The 23,060-nt window shown below is 42.0% G+C and overlaps 1 protein-coding gene across 3 annotated transcripts; it reads left to right on the top strand.

The window, feature by feature from the left end:
* The first annotated feature begins 670 nt into the window (after positions 1–670).
* On the top strand, positions 671–18,550 carry LOC110538491 (permeability factor 2). 3 transcript variants are annotated; one of them, XM_036938584.1, is made up of 4 exons: positions 671–2,432; positions 2,782–2,914; positions 3,161–3,247; positions 18,223–18,550. In XM_036938584.1, the coding sequence occupies exons 1-4, from the start codon at positions 2,369–2,371 to the stop codon at positions 18,230–18,232; spliced, it is 294 nt and encodes a 97-aa protein (XP_036794479.1). In that variant the 5' UTR covers positions 671–2,368; the 3' UTR covers positions 18,233–18,550. The 3 variants fall into 3 exon arrangements, with proteins under 3 accessions (XP_036794479.1, XP_021481018.1, XP_021481017.2); XM_021625343.2 differs by lacking the exon at positions 18,223–18,550 and adding an exon at positions 3,534–4,022 and having other exon boundaries at positions 678–2,432; XM_021625342.2 differs by lacking the exons at positions 671–2,432; positions 2,782–2,914; positions 3,161–3,247 and adding exons at positions 16,987–17,200; positions 17,593–17,725; positions 17,972–18,059 and having other exon boundaries at positions 18,223–18,363.
* Positions 18,551–23,060: the final 4,510 nt, after the last annotated feature.

Here is a 23,060-nt window from a genome sequence, read left to right as displayed (position 1 = left end):
TGTCTTCCCTGTAACGCACAGCGTTGAGATTGCCTGAAATGACATCAAGCTCAGTCCAATGATGCTGTGACACACCGCCCCAGACCATGACGGACCTTCCCCATCCAAATCGATCCAGCTCCAGAGTACAGGCCTCGGTGTAACGCTCATTCCTTCGACGATAAACGCAAATCCGACAGGCCTACAAGCCCTCAGTCCAGCCTCTCTCAGCCAATTGCAGACAGTCTGAGCACTGATGGAGGGATTGTGTGTTCCTGGTGTACCTCGGGCAGTTGTTGTTGCCATCCTGTACCGCAGGTGTGATGTTCGGATGTACCAATCCTGTGCAGGTGTTGTTACACGTGGTCTGCCACTGCGAGGACAATCAGCTGTCCGTCCTGTCTCCCTGTAGCGCTGTCTTAGGCGTCTCACAGTACGGACATTGCAATTTATTGCCCTGGCCACATTTTCAGTCCTCATGCCTCCTTGCAGCATGACTAAGGCACGTTCACGCAGATGAGCAGGGACCCTGGGCATCTTTCTTTTGGTGTTTTTCAGAGTCAGTAGAAAGGCCTCTTTAGTGTCCTAAGTTTTCATAACTTTGACCTTAATTGCCTACCGTCTGTAAGCTGTTCGTGTCTTAACGACTGTTCCACAGGTGCATGTTCATTAATTGTTTATGGTTCATTGAACAAGCATGGGAAACAGTGTTTACAACCCTTTACAATGAAGATCTGTGAAGGTATTTCGATTTTAAGGAATTATCTTTTCAAGACAGGGTCCTGAAAAAGGGACATTTCTTTTTTTGCTGAGTTTATACAAAATACCCCATCAATCTTATTACATTTCATTTAAAGACACACTTCCGCTCATAGATGGGGCTGAATGGTCATACGTGGTGTGATGTCGTAGTTGTACAGGCCAGATGTGTTGGTTCATGTTGAATTTTTTTCATGTGTGTAGTTCCCACGGCAAGCTCTGGCACCCTGCCTGTCTGGAGGAATGTAATTTCAGTTACTCAATGTTTGCTTATATTGTATTGTTTGTCACTTCCTGTTTTAGTGAATGTAATGTTTATAACAGAACATTATATTTAAAGTGTGGACAGAGATTGTGATATTGACTGAGTATACCAAAGATTAGGAAACCCCCTTTTGCCCTCAGAACACCCTCAATTAATCGAGGCATAGACTCCTGAAGGTGTCGAAAAACATCAGTCAGCTTCAGAGGCCCGGGTTGTATAAAGTAGCCCTACTTGCAATAAAATGTAGTTCTTTTAATTAAAGATTATTGAATTTAATTAAATTGGATGAAGTTCAAGCATTGTGTTGTCTGCCTGCTTTTCCCTACTATGTCTTCATTGAAACTCCCCATCATACAGTAGGTGAGCGAACATACAGTATATCATGCCCCTTTCAATGGTAGAACAAAATAAATAGGGTCTGTGGCCAGGTTGTCAGGGTAAACTACTGGCCCTCATATCATAGTTAGGTTCAGAAGTTTTGTGGTCTGTTGAGCCTAATCACTGGCGATGATGATTCTTTGTTGAAACGTTCCATCCTGTGTGACGAATGTCTTGTGACACAATACGCATATTTCAGCCATTTGTCCACAGCTAGGTTGCATTAGAAATGCTCTATTAGTTGATGTCCGTTATGATTCCAATGTACTCGTCTGAAATGTGTTAATACAAAGTTGTCAGTGAGCAATATAGCGCTGTGCACTTAACTCATATGAATAGTTTAGAAAATAAATCTGTTTAGTAAAGAATCATCAATGCATTCAAAACTCAAGCGTTTCATAAAATTTCATAACACTTTAACTTGGCATTTTTCCATCTGTATGATGTGACAGAGGTTGTTCCATGAGAAAGCTGTTGAGAAATCAAAATCAACAAGCCCTTAACCAACAATGCAGTTTTAAGAAAATAGAGTTAAGAAAATATTTACTCAATAAACTAAAGTAAAAAATAAAATCTATAAATAAGTAACACAATAAAATAACAATAATGAGGGGGTACCGGTATCAAGTCAATGTGTCTTGCTGTCACTCATGAGTTAAAGTGAGAAATTCCCTACCTCAATAAGCCCTCAAAGTCAGCCAAATCCCAGATTTCACAATCTTTCACATGCCACAATGACTCACTCCCAGGACTCGGCTTTAAAACAGCTCTCTCCCCACAGTGGCAGACAAAGCGGTTTTCTTCTCACAGCGGCAGATTTGAACTCACCACAGACAGAGAAGGAAGGAAAGAAAGAAAGAACTCGCAACTGGACTGAAAAAGAGAGAAAGATATAACAATAAAACACTTTACAGTACCTTTTACCAGCTAGATAACAACCTTAGACTTTATTAGAGGATTTCTAGTAGGATCATCTGTAACCCCAAGATGAGCATCAGAATGTCAGCCAGTCTTGTCGTTGTGCTCCTGGCCCTCCTGACCATTACTGAGGGTGAGTTTATATTATTACCTACATCACTCTGACTCAATGCATTGACACCAATGGACATGAATATAATGGTTATGAGCAGTAGGATTACTATTTACCTTTATTGTACTGTATCTTGTATCTTATTGTACATACAAATAAATCTGCATCTCTCTCTATATATATGAAATATATACTGTATATATACTTTATATATGCCATTCAACACACGCTTTTATCCAGAGCAACTTACAGTCATGCGTGAATGACTCTCTCTCTTTCCCTCTCTCTAACTAATCAAGTGTGTTTGTCATCACAGTGGATAACTGTGTATTCCTTCTACCGCTGACCCTTGACTTCTTACCTCTTTCAGGGATGAGTCTGAGAGGCATGGGGGCTGACCTGCGATGTCGCTGCATTGAGACGGAGAGCAGACGCATTGGTAAACTCATTAAGAAGGTGGAGATGTTCCCTCCCAGCTCGCACTGCAGAGACACTGAGATCATGTGAGTCCTGCTGCTTCCTGACTATAGTCATATTACACTGGCAAATGCTTACTGTAAAATATGGTTATTATATGATGTTGACATTAAATGTGGTTACTATATAACGTTAACTTAAAAATATATAACTTCAATTAGTCAGTCCTACTCCCTGACTACCATCCAATTTCACTAGATAATGCTGACAATAAAATGTAGTTTTTACCAGGTTTAATGATTGTCTGACTGTGCTGTGTGTCTGTCCTGCAGTGCCACTCTGAGCAAGAGCGGTCAAGAGATTTGTCTGGATGTCAGCGCTCCTTGGGTCAAGAAGGTCATTGAGAAGATGCTGGCCAAGTAAGTACAATATAAACTCGTACGACCCGGTAAAACAACACAGATAGGATGACTGTCATTTAAGAGTTTGATTGGACAAAATTATGTCATAAATACAGCATATACAGCAAATACAGCATGACTTGCTTCACCTTTCAGAAATATGTCTAGGTTCAAGTGACATTTTCTTAAATTTTCATTATCCTAAGCTTGGGGAATTTTCTTATCTAGCTTCACAAAAAGTTCTGAATCAACTTGACATTGTTGATTATATTGTAATAACGTAATCTTTTATTTTCCTCAACAGCAACAAATGAAGAGGGGGAATCATCCCATGAATACTCTGGGATTCTGAACTGTTTACAAGATACAAACCAAATAAGTATTTATAAGATTGATAGGCTGAATTATATCATGTTCTATCCAGGTTGGAATACAATATTAGATGTAGAGTGGCATGAGACTGTTTTAAGTGAAAAGACAGTCGGTTTCTTATATACAACCAAGTACTATGTACTAAACTTATATTTTATTTGTATTTATAAAGTGTTTTTCTTTCATTGTTATAATCAAATTATGAGATTTACATGCATTCCGGTTGTATTGGAATGATTTCGTAATGAATAACGTCATATCCTACTTGACCCTCAAACGAATGTATTCATGCAAACCTCAGTATATTTATTGATAAATTTATTTAGTTGCCTATTTATTCATGTTAAACTGTTGGATCATGTTGAAACTTCCAATCTAATTCAATTACAATAAATGTGTAAAAAAAACAACTCTGAAATCCGTCTCTCGCTGTCTCTATTTCCTGTATATAACCATTACTCCACTTCTAAAATGCAATCACAGCTTGCTGTTGCTAGCTAATTTGAGATATAACTTGAGATATAAACAAGTTGTTTATAAACAAGTTGTTATTTTACCTGAAATACACAAGGTCCTCTACTCCGACAATTAATCCACACATAAAACGGTCAACTGAATCGTTTCTAGTCATCACTCCTCCTTCTAGGCTTTTTCTTCTCTTGACTTTTTCTTCTCTTGACTTTATATTTCTCCGTGGTGGAGATCTTTGTGGGCTATACTCAGCCTTGTCTCAGGATGGTAAGTTGGTGGTTGACGATATCCCTCTAGTGGTGTGGGGGCTGTGCTTTGGCAAAGTGGGTGAGGTCATATCGTTCCTGTTTGGCCCTGTCCGGGGGTGTCCTCGGATGGGGCCACAGTGTCTCCTGACCCCTCCTGTCTCAGCCTCCAGTATTTATGCTGCAGTAGTTAATGTGTCGGGGGGCTAGGGTCAGTTTGTTATATCTGGAGTACTTCTCCTGTCCTATTCAGTGTCCTGTGTGAATTTAAGTGTGCTCTCTCTAATTCTCTCTTTCTCTCTTTCTTTCTCTCTCTCGGAGGACCTGAGCCCTAGGACCATGCCTCAGGACTACCTGACATGATGACTCCTTGCTGTCCCCAGTCCACCTGGCCGTGCTGCTGCTCCAGTTTCAACTGTTCTGCCTTATTATTATTGGACCATGCTGGTCATTTATGAACATTTGAACATCTGGCCATGTTCTGTTATAATCTCCACCTGGCACAGCCAGAAGAGGACTGGCCACCCCACATAGCCTGGTTCCTCTCTAGGTTTTTTCCTAGGTTTTGGCCTTTCTAGGGAGTTTTTCCTAGCCACCGTGCTTCTACACCTGCATTGCTTGCTGTTTGGGGTTTTAGGCTGGGTTTCTGTACAGCACTTTGAGATATCAGCTGATGTACGAAGGGCTATATAAATAAATGTGATTTTTTTTGTTTGATTTTTGATATTGCGATTGGCAACTTTCATAAATTAGGTGCATTACCGCCACTGATCTTGTTCGTCTTTCAATCACCCACGTGGGTATAACCAATGAGGAGATGACAGGTGGGTACCTGCTTCTATAAACCAATGAGGAGATGGGAGAGGCAGGACTTGCAGCGCGATCTGTGTCACAAATAGAACTGACTTCTATTTTAGCCCTTTGCAACGCAGATGCTCGTTGGCACGCACGAGCAGTGTGGGTGCAATAATTGAATAATATAGATTTCTAAATGTATTTTTCAACGCTCGCGCACATGACGTGAGTCTGTAAAGAAACATGATTTGCCCAAATGGTAAAGTTAATTTTGAAGGCATCCACTTTGATTGTGCCTCCTCCCTTGCATTGACACATTGAGCAAATTCAGATTATCAAAAATATCCACCAGGTAGGCAAACCTGCACAAGCAGTTCCTCACAATCAAAATGTTTGAAGCTCATAAAAGCGACCTGTAACAGCTGTCTTCCTCCGACGACGACGAGCAGGAGTAGTAAGGATCGGAGGACCAATGCGCAGCGTGGTACGTGTTCTTGCTCTTTATTAAAACAAGTGAACACTGAAACAAAACAATAAATGACACGTGAAATAACCAACCGAAACAGTTCCGTGTGGAACACACAGACACAGAAAATAAACACCCACGAAAGACAGGTGGAAAAAGGCTACCTAAGTATGATTCTCAATCAGAGACAACTAACGACACCTGCCTCTGATTGAGAACCATACCAGGCCAAACTCAAAACACAACATAGAAAAACGAACATAGACAACCCACCCAACTCACGCCCTGACCATACAAAAACAAAGATATAACAAAAGAACCAAGGTCAGAATGTGACACGACCCAAAAGTTTACCCTGGAAAGCCAGCGGACCTCTGCATGATAAAGCACCTGCTGGTGCTCCCTCCCCATATCCCTGCAGAAGGCCTGGAAACACCTGCTGGTGCTTCCTCCCCATATCCCTGCAGAAGGCCTGGAAACACCTGCTGGTGCTCCCTCCCCATATCCCTGCAGAAGGCCTGGAAACACCTGCTGGAGCTCCCTCCCCATATCCCTGCAGAAGGCCTGGAAACACCTGCTGGTGCTCCCTCCCCATATCCCTGCAGAAGGCCTGGAAACACCTGCTGGTGCTTCCTCCCCATATCCCTGCAGAAGGCCTGGAAACACCTGCTGGTGCTCCCTCCCCATATCCCTGCAGAAGGCCTGGAAACACCTGCTGGAGCTCCCTCCCCATATCCCTGCAGAAGGCCTGGAAACACCTGCTGGTGCTCCCTCCCCATATCCCTGCAGAAGGCCTGGAAACACCTGCTGGTGCTCCCTCCCCATATCCCTGCAGAAGGCCTGGAAACACCTGCTGGTGCTCCCTCCCCATATCCCTGCAGAAGGCCTGGAAACACCTGCTGGTGCTCCCTCCCCATATCCCTGCAGAAGGCCTGGAAACACCTGCTGGTGCTCCCTCCCCATATCCCTGCAGAAGGCCTGGAAACACCTGCTGGAGCTCCCTCCCCATATCCCTGCAGAAGGCCTGGAAACACCTGCTGGTGCTCCCTCCCCATATCCCTGCAGAAGGCCTGGAAACACCTGCTGGTGCTCCCTCCCCATATCCCTGCAGAAGGCCTGGAAACACCTGCTGGTGCTCCCTCCCCATATCCCTGCAGAAGGCCTGGAAACACCTGCTGGTGCTCCCTCCCCATATCCCTGCAGAAGGCCTGGAGACACCTGCTGGTGCTCCCTCCCCATATCCCTGCAGAAGGCCTGGAGACACCTGCTGGTGCTCCCTCCCCATATCCCTGCAGAAGGCCTGGAGACACCTGCTTTCATGGAACTCTTTTTGATATAGTTGATACACTTGATCACATTCTCGATGACCTTCGCTACCAAAGCCTCCCTGTGTAGGAAGCAGTGGTTCCACGTAGCACTCGGTGCTCTCTCCAGGATCAGCTTTACCAATCCGTAGTGCTTTCCAGTCATGCCAGCTGCCCCATCAGTGGTCGGTACACACCGATCCCTGGCCAGTCCCACGGAGCCCAGGGATCCATTGTGCTAAAGACAGCCTCTGCTGTGGTGATGGGCAAATCAGCACTAAAAAGGAACTGCTCCTCAAAGTTATTATCCCAGACGTGTCTGACATAGACCATTAGAATTGCATGGTTAGCCACATCTGTTGATTCATCAAGCTGCAGTGCGTAATGGCCATTTGCAGTATTTCACTATGATGTCTGACACGATATGTCCTCAGACATGTCCTGGATTCTCCTCCTCATGGTGTCATTGGATAGAGGTATGGTTTTAAATTTGCTGGCGGCTGACTATCCCACAATTTCAGTGTACATATCAATCACAGCAGGGAGTATGAGATCCTCTGCGCTGGTGTGGGTTCTATCGTCTATAAGTTGTTGTCTCTGTGTCTGGGTAGAGGAAATCCCCCTCATAATCTAGTCTAAATACAATTAACATGAACAAATATAAGGTAGCTGCAGTTTCACAGGGTTTTCATCCACCCAGGGCCAGGAGTTTTTTTTTTCAGGATAAAAAAACAACGTGACCTGATTAGGAACAACTGGGCCCATCATAGCTCATATAAAACCTTTTTACAACTGATTAATCACTGTCATACCTTATAGAGTTTTCCTATTTAGGTTAACATATAAGGAAAAACTTCACGCCCCAGGGGGTTAAACTTGCCCCACCACTCTGGGACCTATGGTGCCAACAGTCTGCTTGCAGTTGTCAGGTACATGGATGATCACGGCTTTATTCTGTAATGTTTCTTGGGCTACTTTAATGTGTCAAGTGTGCGAGATGCGCAGTCTGTGTTTGACTTACTGAATTTTGAGATGTCTGAGTTTATCTTCATAGAGAAACTTGTTGTCCAAACCTACGATAGCGCAGCTGTAATGGAATGTATCTGCTATTTGTATGTACTGCTAAGTCCCCTCCTGTTCCCTGATTAAGAGGTGATGACTACTCCACTCTGCTACCATTGTCAACTTTCTCCTGACATGAACTGAAGCCGTGTCTCATGTGCCCGCTCAACCACTGGCACATTGAATGTTTCCTCTCCAAGCACTGAGTACCTCTATCAATTTTCTCTAATTATTGTATGCAGAGTCAATCACATACAAAATCACATTATTACACATCAATGATTTTACTTCTTACTTGGACTAACTCATTCTTAGCTCTTTTGTCTAACTGTGTAGTGTATTGTATTATTGATTTTTGTCTTCCCAGTCAAATCCTGTCCTGCACTGGTCAAGCCTCTGAACAACTCATGCCTCATACAATCACTGCTGTGATCCCTTTCCAACACTGTATGTAGTCCTCTCATTTCCATTCCCCATAATATTGTACTATAAATATCTTTATTAAATTCTTTAGGTTAAAATAATTAGTATTTGAAACACACTTTGTTGTCTCTGTGCGTTCCGCGCCTATACCGTGTGTCTCCCATCCTCCTCAATTTTTCAAGTCACCTGCCTCCACTGGTCCAAACTCACCCTGACTTTCTATATATGTAAAACCATATTTGATGAAGTCTGGGTGGTATTTTCTCTTCTTGATAGGGACTGGGTTGTCTGCCTTGTTGTTGACAACAAGCAGCAGTAGATGAAGAGGGAGCTACACGTTTTAAAAACTTGTCCATGATTTTACTCTGACAGCTAGCCTACATGAGTTAAATGACAGCTAACTATCCACATGTGCAATGCTTGCAGAACACATCTGCATAATTTGCTGTCAATCAAGCTAGCTGTCAGAAGAAGATCTGTATTATCTGATTGGACGTGTCACATTTTAAACAAAATCATGTGGCAGAATGAAATGTTTATTGGATCAGTGTGTCAAATCAAATGTTTATTGGTCACATACACATATTTTGCGGATGTTATTGTGGGTGTAGCGAAATGCCTGTGTGTGTGTCGAGAAATCTGTAATTTCAATGGATCAGTGTGTGTGTGGGGGGTGAGAACGTTATTGTATTGGTCAGTTAGTGAGTGCAGCACAAAAGCCCTCAGAGTGATGCACTGCATGTGTTATGGCTTGTGTACACTAGTACACGGTAAATTGCTGAGTGCCACTTAGGCCGCTTTGTCAGCTTATGTTAGATTGTGTGTCAAGAATTCAGCATAGCAAGTTTGTATGAAGATCTGGTTATTAAATTGGTAAATAGTTTAATCCATTCTCCATTTCATGAATTTATTCACAGGTAAATAGTAATATGCTCTAAAACGCTCTGGTGACAAACTGATTGAAAACTGATGTATTATTAGCTATATAGCTAACGTATACTCACGTAAACTCGTACATCGCCTTGGTCCGTACAATTGCCCTTATTTTAGCGCACCAAAAACGTAATACTTCCAGATCAACTGTAATGTCAATACCATTGTAAAGCACAATTTCTCCCCTTTCCAACAGAATCAATTACATGACCTAAACACTGCCTGTTTCTGCATAATTCAACAAGGCAATGAGCCCGTCGGGTCTTTTTAAAAATGGTGGGTGGGGAAGCGAAACCAATGTGTGATAGTGAGAAGGAGAGATGTTATGTGGGAAAATTGCATTTTTTTCACTCGATCTGTCCAACTTATCACCTTATCGCCTATAAAATGTAAATAAAACACTATAAAGAGTTTATATAATGTGTCATTACATACCTATTTGAAGGTTTGTGTCGAATTTGAATCGGGTTTAGGGCGTTGCTAAAGTGATCTTAGAAGTAAACAGCGGCTTTGAGAATGATGATTGCATGCAATGATGATGAAAAAAATGCCTAGGTATCCCCCCCTTACCCCCGTCACTGTCCATTTCTTGTTTTGAAAGGATGTGATACATCTGGTGGAGAGAGATTGTAAGACAGAAATAGTTGCTTTATGCGTGCTGTACGTTACGACATGACACGTCAAGATGTAACAGAGGGTCATTTTTTAAAACTTTTCTCCAATACTACAGAGCCATTACCATGTCGATCAACGCTTGAATAGAAACGTAGTTCACACCCCCGACTTTGACGTCAACAAAGTCACTACAGTCCCATTGGTTTTCTTTGTAGTCTTGTTTGAATCTTGCGGTTGCGCACATTTGTACGGAAAGGGGTGAGTTTACGTTACAGTGCAAGCTAACTCAAATGAGCTGCTAACGTAACTAGCTAGCTATCTAGACAACTTTACATACTGTATAGATAACGTTAGATAGCTAAGTGAATTAAATATCACCAGCTACCAAACTTCATATTGGCTAGCTATCTTGACGTATTTGTCACTGTTAAAAACAAACTCCAAATGTATTTGTAGGTAGCTAGCTAACAGCCATGAAGGAGGGTGAAAGGATAGCAGCCCCAACTGTCTCCCCAAGTGAGAGAGAAGGTTATTCTGGATAGGACTGGTACTTTTGTGTAGTTCCAGTCCCTAAAAGTGAGGATGGAGATAATAGTAACATAGTATTCAGTGCGGTCTAATGAAGTCTGTTTCTTGTGAGGTTTTCTGTCCTCAGATACAGAGAGCTGTGAAAGCCAGTCTGCAGATGAATAGGTCCCAATGTCCTGGTCCTGTGGACTCAAAGGAGTGCACATTTTTGTTTTTGCCTTAGCACTACACAGCTGATTCAAATGATCAACTCATCATCAAGCTTCAAGTGGTAATTATGTATTCATGCTATCCTTGATATGATCCTGCTATTGTCACATACTACCCATGCACATGTGTGTGCACATGCATCTATCTATCCAATGTTATCATGATTTGTTATAAGTGATATTACACTTTAGTAATCCACAATGACCTGGTGATGTAAAAGTTGAATAATGACATTATCTTCCATATTCCTACAGATACCTTTCGGTGACCAGGGCTATCTGCGACTGCCTCCTGGAGGAATTCAGGAGGCAGCAAGAGAGGCAATATGTGTGCGGGAGATCTTCACCTCCTACTTCTTTGAAGAGGGTGATGTTCCCAGGCAACACCATAGACTACACGATGCACAACCAAAGGCTTTTTTAAGAGCCATCCACATTGCAATAAGAGTATTATTCCAATAACTGCAGTTATTCATTTCCCAGTTTCTCTCCCTTTGATTTCTACTTCTCAGGTCAGGGTGCTGTTTAGGTAAGGGTGTGATGTATGTACAAAAACAAAACAGGCCATTTTTATTGAAAACATATTGAACAATTAGACACCTTATAACCCACACCTACACACTCATGTATCAATCTGATTGATTGTGTTGTGTAGTAAACAGGCTCAGGTGGATAACTGTGGCTCCTTCCACCTTCAAAGAATAGGCAAGAGGGCCAACCATGGAGAATAGCAAGACACTTAATTATTTCTACAACTACTCTATATTATTTGTCCTCATGTGTCTATGCATGTTTTTTTAAGATAAAATAGTCTGCTGCCACTTAGTGTGGACACCAGGTGAGGCCACACACACAGATTACTGTTGAACAGTCTCTTTAACTACCTTATTTTCTCAATAACAGTCTCTCTCCTTCACTTCACCCCTCTCTCTTCTTCTACCGAAATCCAAGAGGTTATATCAGCTGTGTCGGTGAAACCCTTCTGCACCTGAACTGGCTACATAGAGGGCACAGCATGATCAGAGGTAAGAGGTCACTTGGTCGGGTCTACAGGAAGTATTATTAAAGAGATACTTTACATTGAAATACAGATAGAGATTTAGTAGTCGCAGAGTTAATGATCTAAGGTCAGTTTTGCATTTCACCTCCTGATGATTATGATGACTGACAGTGTCAGAATAAAAACACAAAGCATAAACATGCTATCTCTCGCTCCCCGTCTGTCTCTCGTCTGCAGGTATGTTTTGATGTGAGAGAGGATGCCAATCCCCAGTCGTATCATCGCCACCTCACCTGCTCTTCAGATAACCTTCAGGTCGACTGGGAGCCAAATGCTGGTTAGGAGACACCACTAGAAACACTATTATGTAACTGTGATGAACTGAGAGAACATTAGGGTAGCACTGTGATCAATTAATCATATGGCGTCTTCCCTACTCCTCTGTTCTTACCTCTTTCCCTTAGTCTTTTACACCTCTCACCACCTCTTTCTTCCTCTTTTTATAATGCACACCAGATGTGCATTGAAGTACAGATTGATCTTGTATTTATGTAGCCTGGAAAAAGTAAACCCAGCACAGGACACAAACTAATTTGGGGTTGTTGATTCTGTCAAAGCTTACATTTAAAATAGGATAATGTAGGAGGGAAATGTCCGCAAGGTGAAGTCACCATAAAGTAAAGTTAATTCTACATCACAATCAAGTGAAATAAATATGTTAGTAAAGTGCATAAAAACAATCTGAGTGCAATAAAGTGAAATGCATAAACGGTAGTGGCTCTGCTTTCTATAGAAAAACAAGAAAATACAGAGACCACAATGTTCAGTTAGAATGGACTTTCTAAAATGTCAAATATCTGGGTACAAGATGTCCATAAACCGAATGACACTGTGCATGAAAAACAAAATAAATGTCATAAACAAATATGAGTACTTACAACCACACTGTCCACGTGATACCCTAACCCCACATGGAACAGTAGATCCTCATCTTACACATACTGCACTGGGAGAAATGTCATATCAACAGATAAGTTACAATTAAAAAATGAAACAAAATACAACAGACTGAAGCTTTACACGAAACAAAATGTAATTTTGACAATTACTCACGCTTTACAGTTGGCACTATGCATTCGGGCAGGTAGCGTTCTCCTGGTATCCATCAAACCCAGATTTGTCCGTCAGATTGCCAGATGGTGAAGTGTGATTCATTACTCCAGAAAACGTGTTTTCACTGCTGCAGAGTCCACTTTACACCTCTCCAGTCGATGTTTGGCGGTGTGCATGGTGATCTTAGGCTTGTGTGCGGCTGCTCGGCCATGGAAACCCATTTTATGAAGCTCCAGAGGAACAGTTATTGTGCTGACGTTGCTTCTAGAGGCAATTTGGAACTCAGTAGTGAGTGTTGCAACAGAGGACAGACGATTTTTACGAAATTTGATTCCAATTGACTTCTTGGTAAGGTGGCATCCTATGACGGTGCCACGTTGAAAGTCACTGAGCTATTCAGTAAGGCCATTTTAATGCCAATGTTTGTCTATAGAGATTGCATGGCTGTGTGCTCAATTTGATAAACTTGTCAGCAACGGGCATCGCTGAAATAGCCGAATCCACAAATTTGAAGGGCTGTTCACATACTTTTGTATATATAGTGTATGATCAGGGCCGGCCAAAGTCTTCTATGTTTTAAAGTTAATTTCCTGCAATTCTATACATTTTGCCATTGAGTATAGAGGAAATATTGCCATTTTAAAGCAAGTTTTCTGCTATTCTACACATTTTGCTATGTGTCAGAGAGAACATTCAGCAATTGTATAACTAATTTCATGCAATTTGGGCTAGGGCCAGCTCTGCTCCGACAGCTCACTAACAGCATCACAACAAAACACACATATGCTTTTGTTGAAGTAAATACTTATTTCCCTCTCACACTATCGGTTCCTCAGTGTGGTCTAATCCCGCCCCCTCCATTGTCCACTGCCCACCCTTTTCCCATCGTAAGCCCCGTCTCAAAGGCCCTGGTGTGGTATCACTTCATGATTTTGCCCAATAGAACATCCGATGGAGGCAGTAGGCTAGTTGAAACACACACTTTAATCCCAAATCACCCCCTTCCCCTCCATTTGCGTGTTCACGCACAAGCCCCTAAACTGAAGGAGCAAAACTTATCGAGGGTGTTGTAGTATCTAATTAGACCCTCCCGTAGACACTTCTATTGAGCCTGCAACGCTGCCGCCTTCGTAGCGAATTAGAATACCATAAGGAATAGTGTTATTTTTGAGTTTGCGCAATTTCACACAAAAGAATGGAGAAGCGTGACTAATTATATGACACGTGCATTTGTTTATGTCTGATTTCTAGACTTGACAAACACAAATGATGAGATACCAATGAAATTAAATGTTTAAGTGTTAGCCTACTGATATTTTATTATTTAAAAGTGGAACATCAATTGTCCTGAAGTTGATGGGTTTACTGATCCCCTCACTACTCAATTCAAGGGGCTTTATTGGGTAGGCCGTACATTGTAAATAATAATTTGTCCTTAACTGACTTGTCTAGTTAAATAAAGGTAAAAAAATTGCCAAAGCACCACTCTCTGGAAGTCACCCTTGGAGTTTCATCAGCAACACGTGACAACAGAGGGCACTACGAGCGAGTTGGTAGGAGTGAGACGGTGGTTTGGGAATAACCAAGAAGAGCTGCATTACAAACACTTAAAAGACACACCCTCTGACGAGTTGACACTTGCAGGGCAAGGGAAGAATGAAGTAACTTTAAATGGACCGCTCTTGCCCGGGAATTTCTCACTCTTTCCTTCCACTTTTGTGTTTTCAGTCATAATTTTGTTAGTGGATGTACAATGATTGCGAATTGAATTATAAGGCATTTTGTGCCCGGAGTGAACATAATTGTACACTCGCAAACTCGATGAAACACGAGGGCTGAGGTGCCTAAATTGCCAATTTCTTTTGCCTGGCTAGTCATTTGGGCTGACTACAGAGATGGCTGCTTGGATTCTCCCAAGGGCATAAGGCAATGTGGAGGAGGGTGCCTTTCATGTGTTTGAAAGTCATTTCTGTGATTAAACTTGTCCCGATCACATGACCTGGCCAGCAAAAAAAACAATGGGCGCGTTCTTATCTCTTGTCAAACTATTTTAAAGTGTATTGTATTATTGGGATACAAATTGTCTGACTTGCATGTCGACTGCATGAACTTGACAAAAATCATGTGATCAAATGTTTCGACTGCGGCCATCGCTTGCATTGTCAATTGTCAATCAATCAAATCAAATTGTATTTGTCACTATGCTTAGATGATAGACAGCATGTAGCAGCAGTGTAAAAACAAATGGGGGGTGTCAATGTAAATAGTCCAAGTGGCCATTTGATTAATTGTTCAGGAATGTTATGGCTTGGGGGTAGAAGCTGTTAAGGAGCCTTTTGGTCCTAGACTTGGAGCTCTGGTACCGCTTGCCTTGCGGTAGCATAGAGAACAGTCTATGACTTGGAGTCTTTGACAATTTTTGGGCCTTCCTCTGACACCGCCTAGTCTATAGGTCCTGGATGGCAGGAAGCTTTGCCCCAGTGATGTAATGGGCTGTACGCACTACCCTCTGTAGCGCCTTAGGGTCAGATGCCTTGCAGTTGCCATACCAGGCGGTGATGCAGCCGGTCAGGATACTCTCGATGGTGCAGATGTAGAACTTTTTGAGGATCTGAGGTCCCATGCCAAATATTTTTCAGGTGTTGCCGTGCCCTCTTCACTTGTCCTGGCACCACACTGAAATAAGTTGTGAACATTACAGTGTTTTTGTCTGACCCATGTGAGGGTGACTGAAACAGGAACCAACTGCTGCAATTCATGTATAGAGTGGATATGTACAAAATAATGTGATGTTTGAGGTTCTTTCACACCAATTGATTGTACAATGTACACATATATATTTTCAGTTTGTGAGTGTGTAAATATGAGGGTTGGAGACATGTTTATTTGGACATAATAAAGAAAAACTTTTGTAAACAATGGGAACACTGCCATTTGGCACTGAGCCTTGCATTTGGAAAACCACATCAGTAGCTAGGTTTCCATCCTATTGGTGACAGATTTTCATGCAAATATTATGAGAAAAAAAGAAGGAACCCGCACACTGCTCTTGATAGTATCACTGCTCTTTAATAAGCTTTACGTATTGGCCTCATGGCCTTCATCAGAGCGTTCGTGAGTTTTTTTTTTTTTAATCAAGCCTAGCCTCACCCACATCTGTTCCACGCATCGAATGGGGTTGGAGTCGATATTATAAAATCGGCATAAAGAGTGTGTTTCCACCAAACTGACTTGTTATTAAGTCAGTGCACGGTGACATAGTTCACACAAAATGTACTTTTTCGCTTACGTTTTCATGTACTAAATAAAAATCTAAAGTTCAATGTGTTTCAATCGCATTTTCTACTCCACCGCTATTTTTGTACAAAAATTAAAATGCAACTGTGTCTATTCTGGTCTTGACACATGTACTCTAGCCAACAGCTCACAGATACAGTGAGGGTAGGGTAGGCTACATGATGAGTTTACTATGGATAAGACCGAAAATATTTATATTTGTAAAAAAATATATATATATATTACAGATAGCTATGCGCACACTCCAATACTGGCATAATTTACAAAACAAAGCATTTGTGTTTAGTCAGTCTGCCAGATCATGGGCAGTAGAGATGACCAGGGATGTTCTCTTGATAAGTGTGTGCATTACACCATTTTCCTATCCTGCTAAGCATTCAAAATGTAATGAGAACTTTTGGGTGTCAGGGAAATGTATGGGGTAAAAAGTACCTTATTTTCTTTAGGAATGTAGTGAAGTAAAAGTTGTCAAATACCCCAAAAAAATACTTAAGGGGGGGACTCCCTGGTGGCGCAGTGGTCTAAGACCGGGAGGTCCATGGGGCAACGCACAATTGGCCTAGCGTCGTCCGGGTTAGGGAGGGTTTGGCCGGTAGGGATATCCTTGTCTCATTGCACACTAGCGACTCCTGTGGCGGGCAGGGTGCAGTGCGCGCTAACCAAGGTTGCCAGGGTTGTGTTTCAGAGGACGCATGGCTTTCGACCTTCGTCTCTCCCGAGCCCATACGGGAGTTGTAGGGATGAGACAAGATAGTAACTACTAACATTTTTTTTTTAAAGGCTTAATTAGTACTTTAAAGCTGCTGTCACTCAGGAGTAAAATGGAGAAATACCCTGCCTCACCTAGCCAAGTCCCCGATTTCACAATGACTCACTTCCAGAATTCGGCTTTAAAACAGCTCTCCTCACAGCGGAAGATTCAAACTCGCCACAGACAGAGAAGGAAGAAGAGAAAGAAAAAAAAGAGAACTCGCTACCGGACTGACATTAAGAGAAAGATATAACACTTGTTACCAGCGAGATAACAACACACTTTATTGGAGGATTTCTAGTAGGATCATCTGTAACCCCAAGATGAGCATCAGAATGTCAGCCAGCCTTGTCGTTGTGCTCCTGGCCCTCCTGACCATTACTGAGGGTGAGTTTATATTATTACCTACATCACTCTGACTCAATGCATTGACACCAATGGACATGAATATAATGGTTATGAGCAGTAGGATTACTATTTACCTTTATATACTGTACTGTATCTTGTATCTCATTGTACATACAACTCAATCTGTCCCTCTGCATCTTTATTTATATATATTTATATATATTTATTTATTTATATATATATATATATATAAATGCCATTTCCAGGTGCCTACTTGGGACATATGCGTCTCAAGTAGGAGCAAGAAGTTAAAACGCTTTTATCCAAATGACTCTCTCTTTCCCCCTAAAACTAATCAAGTGTGTTTGTCATCACGGTGGATGCCTGTGTATTCTGTCTACCCCTGACCCTTGACCTCTTACCTCTTTCAGAGATGAGTCTGAGAGGCATGGGGGCTGACCTGCGATGTCGCTGCATTGAGACGGAGAGCAGACGTATTGGTAAACTCATTAAGAAGGTGGAGATGTTCCCTCCCAGCTCGCACTGCAGAGACACTGAGATCATGTGAGTCCTGCTGCTTCCTGATTATAGTCATATTACACTGGCAAATGCTTACTGTAAAATATGGTTATTATATGATGTTGACATTAAATGTGGTTACTATATAACGTTAACTTAAAAATATATAACTTCAATTAGTCAGTCCTACTCCCTGACTACCATCCAATTTCATTAGCTAATGCTGACAATAAAATGTAGTTTTTACCAGGTTTAATGATTGTATGACTGTGCTGTGTGCCTGTCCTGCAGTGCCACTCTGAGCAAGAGCGGTCAAGGAGATTTGTCTGGATGTCAGGGCTCCTTGGGTCAAGAAGGTCATTGAGAAGATGCTGGCCAAGTAAGTACTAGATAGGCTGTATGAGTTTAAGGACCACACAGACTTTCATCTTTCTTTATCCTGAGCTTGGGGAATTTTCTTATCTAGCTTCACAAAATGTTCTGAATCAACTTCACATGGGCAATTATATTGTAATAACGTAATCTTATATTTTCCTCAACAGCAACAAATGAAGAGGGGGAATCATTCAATGAATACTCCGGAATTCTGAACTGTTACAAGATACAAACCAAATAAGTATTTATAAGATTGATAGGCTGAATTCTATCATGTTCAATCCAGGTTGAAATACAATACTAGATTTTGAGTGGCATGAGACTTTTAAATGAAGAGACACTCAGTTTCTTATATACAACCAAGTATTATGTACTAAACTTATATTTTTATTTATCAATAGTTTTTATTTTGTTGAGATTTACATACATTCCAGTTGTATTGGAATGATTTCGTAATGAACAACATCACATCCTACTTGACCCTGAAACATATTTATACAAACATCAGTATATTTATTGATATATTTATTTAGTTGCCAATTTATTCATATGAAACTGTTGAATCATGTTGAAACTTCCTCTTCAATTCAACTACAATAAATGTGTGGAAATCCGTCTCTCGCTGTCTCTATTTCCTGATGATAACTATTACTCCACTTCTAAAATAAAATCACAGCTTTTTACAACAGCTGGACTTAGACACGCCTTATGGCACTTTTCCCTGAAGCAATACTAACAAGCAATCATTCAGTAAAAAGAACGACATCTCCTCAAACTAAACCAAAAGTTTGATTTCCATTTGACAGGAAAAGGGCAATTAATTGTTTCCTGTTCTACACAGTGGCCAATGAGCTTGGCTTGGATACAAGTCACTTTAGACTACCCCCATTCCAGAATGGATGATTGTACTTTGATTTTATGTTATTTGAGAAGATTCAGAACTCATCAACAAAACTATTTTTCTCGGGTGAAGACGGTGTTGACTTCAGGTGAAGACAGTGTAGACTCCAGGTGAAGATGGTGTAGACTCCAGGTGAAGACGGTGTAGACTCCAGGTGAAGACGGTGTAGACTCCAGGTGAAGACGGTGTTGACTCCAGGTGAAGACGGTGTAGGTGTAGGCTCCAGGTGAAGACGGTGTTGACTCCAGGTGAAGACAGTGTAGGCTCCAGGTGAAGACGGTGTTGTATCCAGGTGAAGACGGTGTAGACTTCAGGTGAAGACAGTGTAGACTTCAGGTGAAGACAGTGTAGGCTCCAGGTGAAGACGGTGTTGTCTCCAGGTGAAGACGGTGTAGGCTCCAGGTGAAGACGGTGTTGTCTCCAGGTGAAGACAGTGTAGACTTCAGGTGAAGACAGTGTAGGCTCCAGGTGAAGACGGTGTTGACTCCAGGTGAAGACGGTGTAGACTTCAGGTGAAGACGGTGTAGGCTCCAGGTGAAGACAGTGTTGACTCCAGGTGAAGACGGTGTAGGCTCCAGGTGAAGACGCTGTAGACTCCCGGTTGAAGACGGTGTTGTCTCCAGGTGAAGACGGTGTTGTCTCCAGGTGAAGACAGTGTAGACTTCAGGTGAAGACAGTGTTGTCTCCAGGTGAAGACAGTGTTGTCTCCAGGTGAAGACAGTGTAGACTTCAGGTGAAGACGGTGTTGACTTCAGGTGAAGACAGTGTTGACTTCGGGTGAAGACAGTGTTATCTCCAGGTGAAGACAGTGTAGACTCCAGGTGAAGACGGTGTAGACTTCAGGTGAAGACGGTGTAGACTTCAGGTGAAGACAGTGTAAACTCCAGGTGAAGACGGTGTAGACTCCAGGTGAAGACGGTGTAGACTTCAGGTGAAGACGGTGTAGACTTCAGGTGAAGACAGTGTAGACTCCAGGTGAAGACAGTGTAGACTTCAGGTGAAGACGGTGTAGACTTCAGGTGAAGACGGTGTAGATACACATCTTAGTACTATAAGTGTTTTTGGATACATTAGTATCCTAATGTAACCGAGATGAGTTTGCTAAACTCACTACTGAAGTTAAAATATTTTTTTTGGTGGCGTAGCTGGTTAAAGGTGTTTCAAGAGGGCGGTGATGTGCGTTTGCAAGACAGAGGACAGGACATCTAGTCTCTGTGCGAGCTGAAATCATTTTGAAGATAATTTTGAAAGTTAAGACGAAGAAAATGTACAGTAACCCTGGCTAGGCATTTCCCCTAATACCATGCTATCCACTCACCTAAGAAGTTTAATTGCTTCAATGAGCAATCAAGATAATATGCCCCTTCCTCTTTCACCCGAACTCAGCTCTCTCTTTTATCCTCACTCACTTCTCGCTTTGATCCTCACCGCTCTCTTTGGGTCTCAGCCTATCTCTACCCTAAACTTAGTGGTGTGCAGGCACGTGTCCGTCCACATAGAAGTTGCGTGTGACCTTGGGCAGGGTGACTCCGATGCCATCCTGCTCTGGGGTCAGGATGATCTGGCAGCCCAGACGAGTTCTCCTGGAGCAGAGGGAACATGTCCAATATGTCATCCTCCTCATGGCGAGCAGTCATTTGATACAACTGTATGACAATCATAAACTTGTGTCAAAAATGAAATATATCTTTCCAGATTTGTCACATTCACTGTCTTCAAACTCCCTGTCATAGATGAGCCAAGGCGCAGCGTGCATGTAATTCCACATCTTTCATTAAGTGTAACTTTCACAAAAAACAGCTAAACAGAAACCGTACCTGACGTAACCGTGGCACACACAAACACACACAGAAAATAAATAATTACCACAAATACAGGTGGAAAAACGGCTACCTAAGTATGATTCCCAATCAGAGACAACGATAGACAGTTTCCTCTGATTGGGGACCATACCCGGCCAAAAACAAAGAAATAGAAAACATAGAATGCCCACCCAAATCACACCCTGACATAACTAAATAGAGAAATAAAAAGGCTCTCAAAGGTCAAGGCGTGACAAGAATGTAATAATTACAGTGCATTTGAAAAGTATTCAGACCGTTTCACTTTTTCCATATTTTGTTATGTTACAGCCTTATTCTAAAATGTATTAAATATTTTTTTGCTCATCAATCTACACACAATACCACATAACGACAAAGCGAAAACATTACAAATGAAAAACAGAAATGTAAACCTTATTTACATAAGTATTAAGATCTTTTGCTGTGAGACTCGAAATTGAGCTCAGGTGCATCCTGTTTCCATTGATCATCCTTAAGAGGTTTCTACAACTTGATTGGAGTCCACCTGTGGTAAATTCAATTGATTGGAAAAGTACACACCTGTCTATATAAGGTCCCACAGTTGACAGTACATATCAGAGCCAAAGCCAAGCCATGGGGTCGAAGGAATTGTCCGTAGAGCTCCGAGACAGGATTGCACAGATCTGGGGAAGGGTACCAAAACATTTTTCCAGTATTGAAGGGCCCAAAAACACAGTGGCCTCCATCATTCTAAAATGTAAAGAAGTTTGGAACTACCAAGACTCTTCCTAGAGCTAGCCACCCAGTCAAACTGAGCAATCGGGGATCAGGCAGGTGACTAAGAACCCAATGGTCACTCTGACAGAGCTCCAGAGTTCCTCTATAGAGATGGGAGAATCTTCCAGAAGGACAACCATCTCTGCAGCACTCTACCAATCAGGCCTTTATGATAGTGTGGCCAGACGGAAGCCACTCCTCAGTAGAAGGTACATGACAACCCAATTGAAGTTTGCCAAAAAGCACCTAAAGGACTCTCAGACCATGAGAAACAAGATTCTCTGGTCTGATGAAACCAAGATTGAACTCTTTGGCCTGAATGCCAAGCGGCACGTCTGGAAGAAACCAGGCACTGCTGGGGTTGTTTGTCAGCGGCAGGGACTGGGAGACTAGTCAGGATCGAGGGAAAGATGAACGGAGCAAAGTACAGAGAGATCCTTGATGAAAACCTGCTCCAGAGCTCTCAGGACCACAGACTGGGCCAAAGGTTTACCTTCCAACAGGACAACAACCCTAAGCACACAGCCAAGACAACACAGGAGTGGCTTCGGGACAAGTCTCTGAATGTCCTTGAGTGGCCCAGCCAGAGCACAGACTTTAACCCGATCGAATGTCTCTGGAGAGACCTGAAAATAGCTGTGTAGCGACACTCCCCATCCAACCTGACAGAGCTTGAGAGGATCTGCAGAGAAGAATGGGAGAAGCTCCCCAAATACAACGTACTGAGTAAAAGGTCTGAATATACATTTTTATACATTTGCAAACATTTTTAAAAACCTGTTTTTGCTTTATCATTTTTTTTATATTGTGTGTAGATTGATGAGGGGGGAAAACGATTTAATCAATTTTAGAATAAGGCTGTAATGTAACAAAATGTGGAAAAAGTGAAGGGGCCTGAATACTTTCCGAAAGCACTGTACATGTTATTTAATGCTTTCATGGTATGGTGTCATTATAAACAGGTATTTTTAAGAGGGCATTGCCTTGCACTTGTACTGTATCAGACATGCATGTGTCCTGTTCTGGACTGTTCAGCAGGAGTGTGGGGTGCTAAGATGTATCTTAAAAATTAACATGTTCATAACAAAGCACTATGTTACTTTTTAGGTGTCCACAAGTTTGCACCTTGCAATAACTGGGAACATGGGCTGTGAGGTGAGATGGAAGGCATGTATGGTGAGACTTTGGAATAGTCTGTTGGATATGCAAACTGCCAGAATTGCTTGTAAAGTTGTTCAATGTGATCTATCCATAGCAGGAGCCTGGGCAACTGAAATGTCTGATTTTTTTCAACAGTCTGACTGTGAACATCTGTTCGAAATCCAAATTAAGGGAGACATAGATATGATTAAAATGCAACTGTTGATGCAATATGAAGAAAAAAAATGGGTGGACGAGATTAATCATAAACCCAAATTGAGAACCTTTTGTTTGGTTAAGAGTGAATTCGTATGTGAGAGATATATTATGTATAACTTACCTAAAAGCAAGAGATCGCTATGTGCACAGGTAAGATCAGGGA

Source organism: Oncorhynchus mykiss, chromosome 12 (assembly GCF_013265735.2).
Source record: "Oncorhynchus mykiss isolate Arlee chromosome 12, USDA_OmykA_1.1, whole genome shotgun sequence".
Lineage (NCBI taxonomy): Eukaryota > Metazoa > Chordata > Actinopteri > Salmoniformes > Salmonidae > Oncorhynchus > Oncorhynchus mykiss.
This window is presented reverse-complemented; position numbering and strand designations above follow the sequence as displayed.

Coding starts and splice junctions, on each gene's coding strand:
- LOC110538491 (XM_036938584.1), top strand. CDS start 2,369: ATGAGCATCAGAATGTCAGCCAGTCTTGTCGTTGTGCTCCTGGCCCTC. Junction 2,433..2,781: donor CCTCCTGACCATTACTGAGG/GTGAGTTTATAT, acceptor TACCTCTTTCAG/GGATGAGTCTGAGAGGCATG. Junction 2,915..3,160: donor TGCAGAGACACTGAGATCAT/GTGAGTCCTGCT, acceptor TCTGTCCTGCAG/TGCCACTCTGAGCAAGAGCG.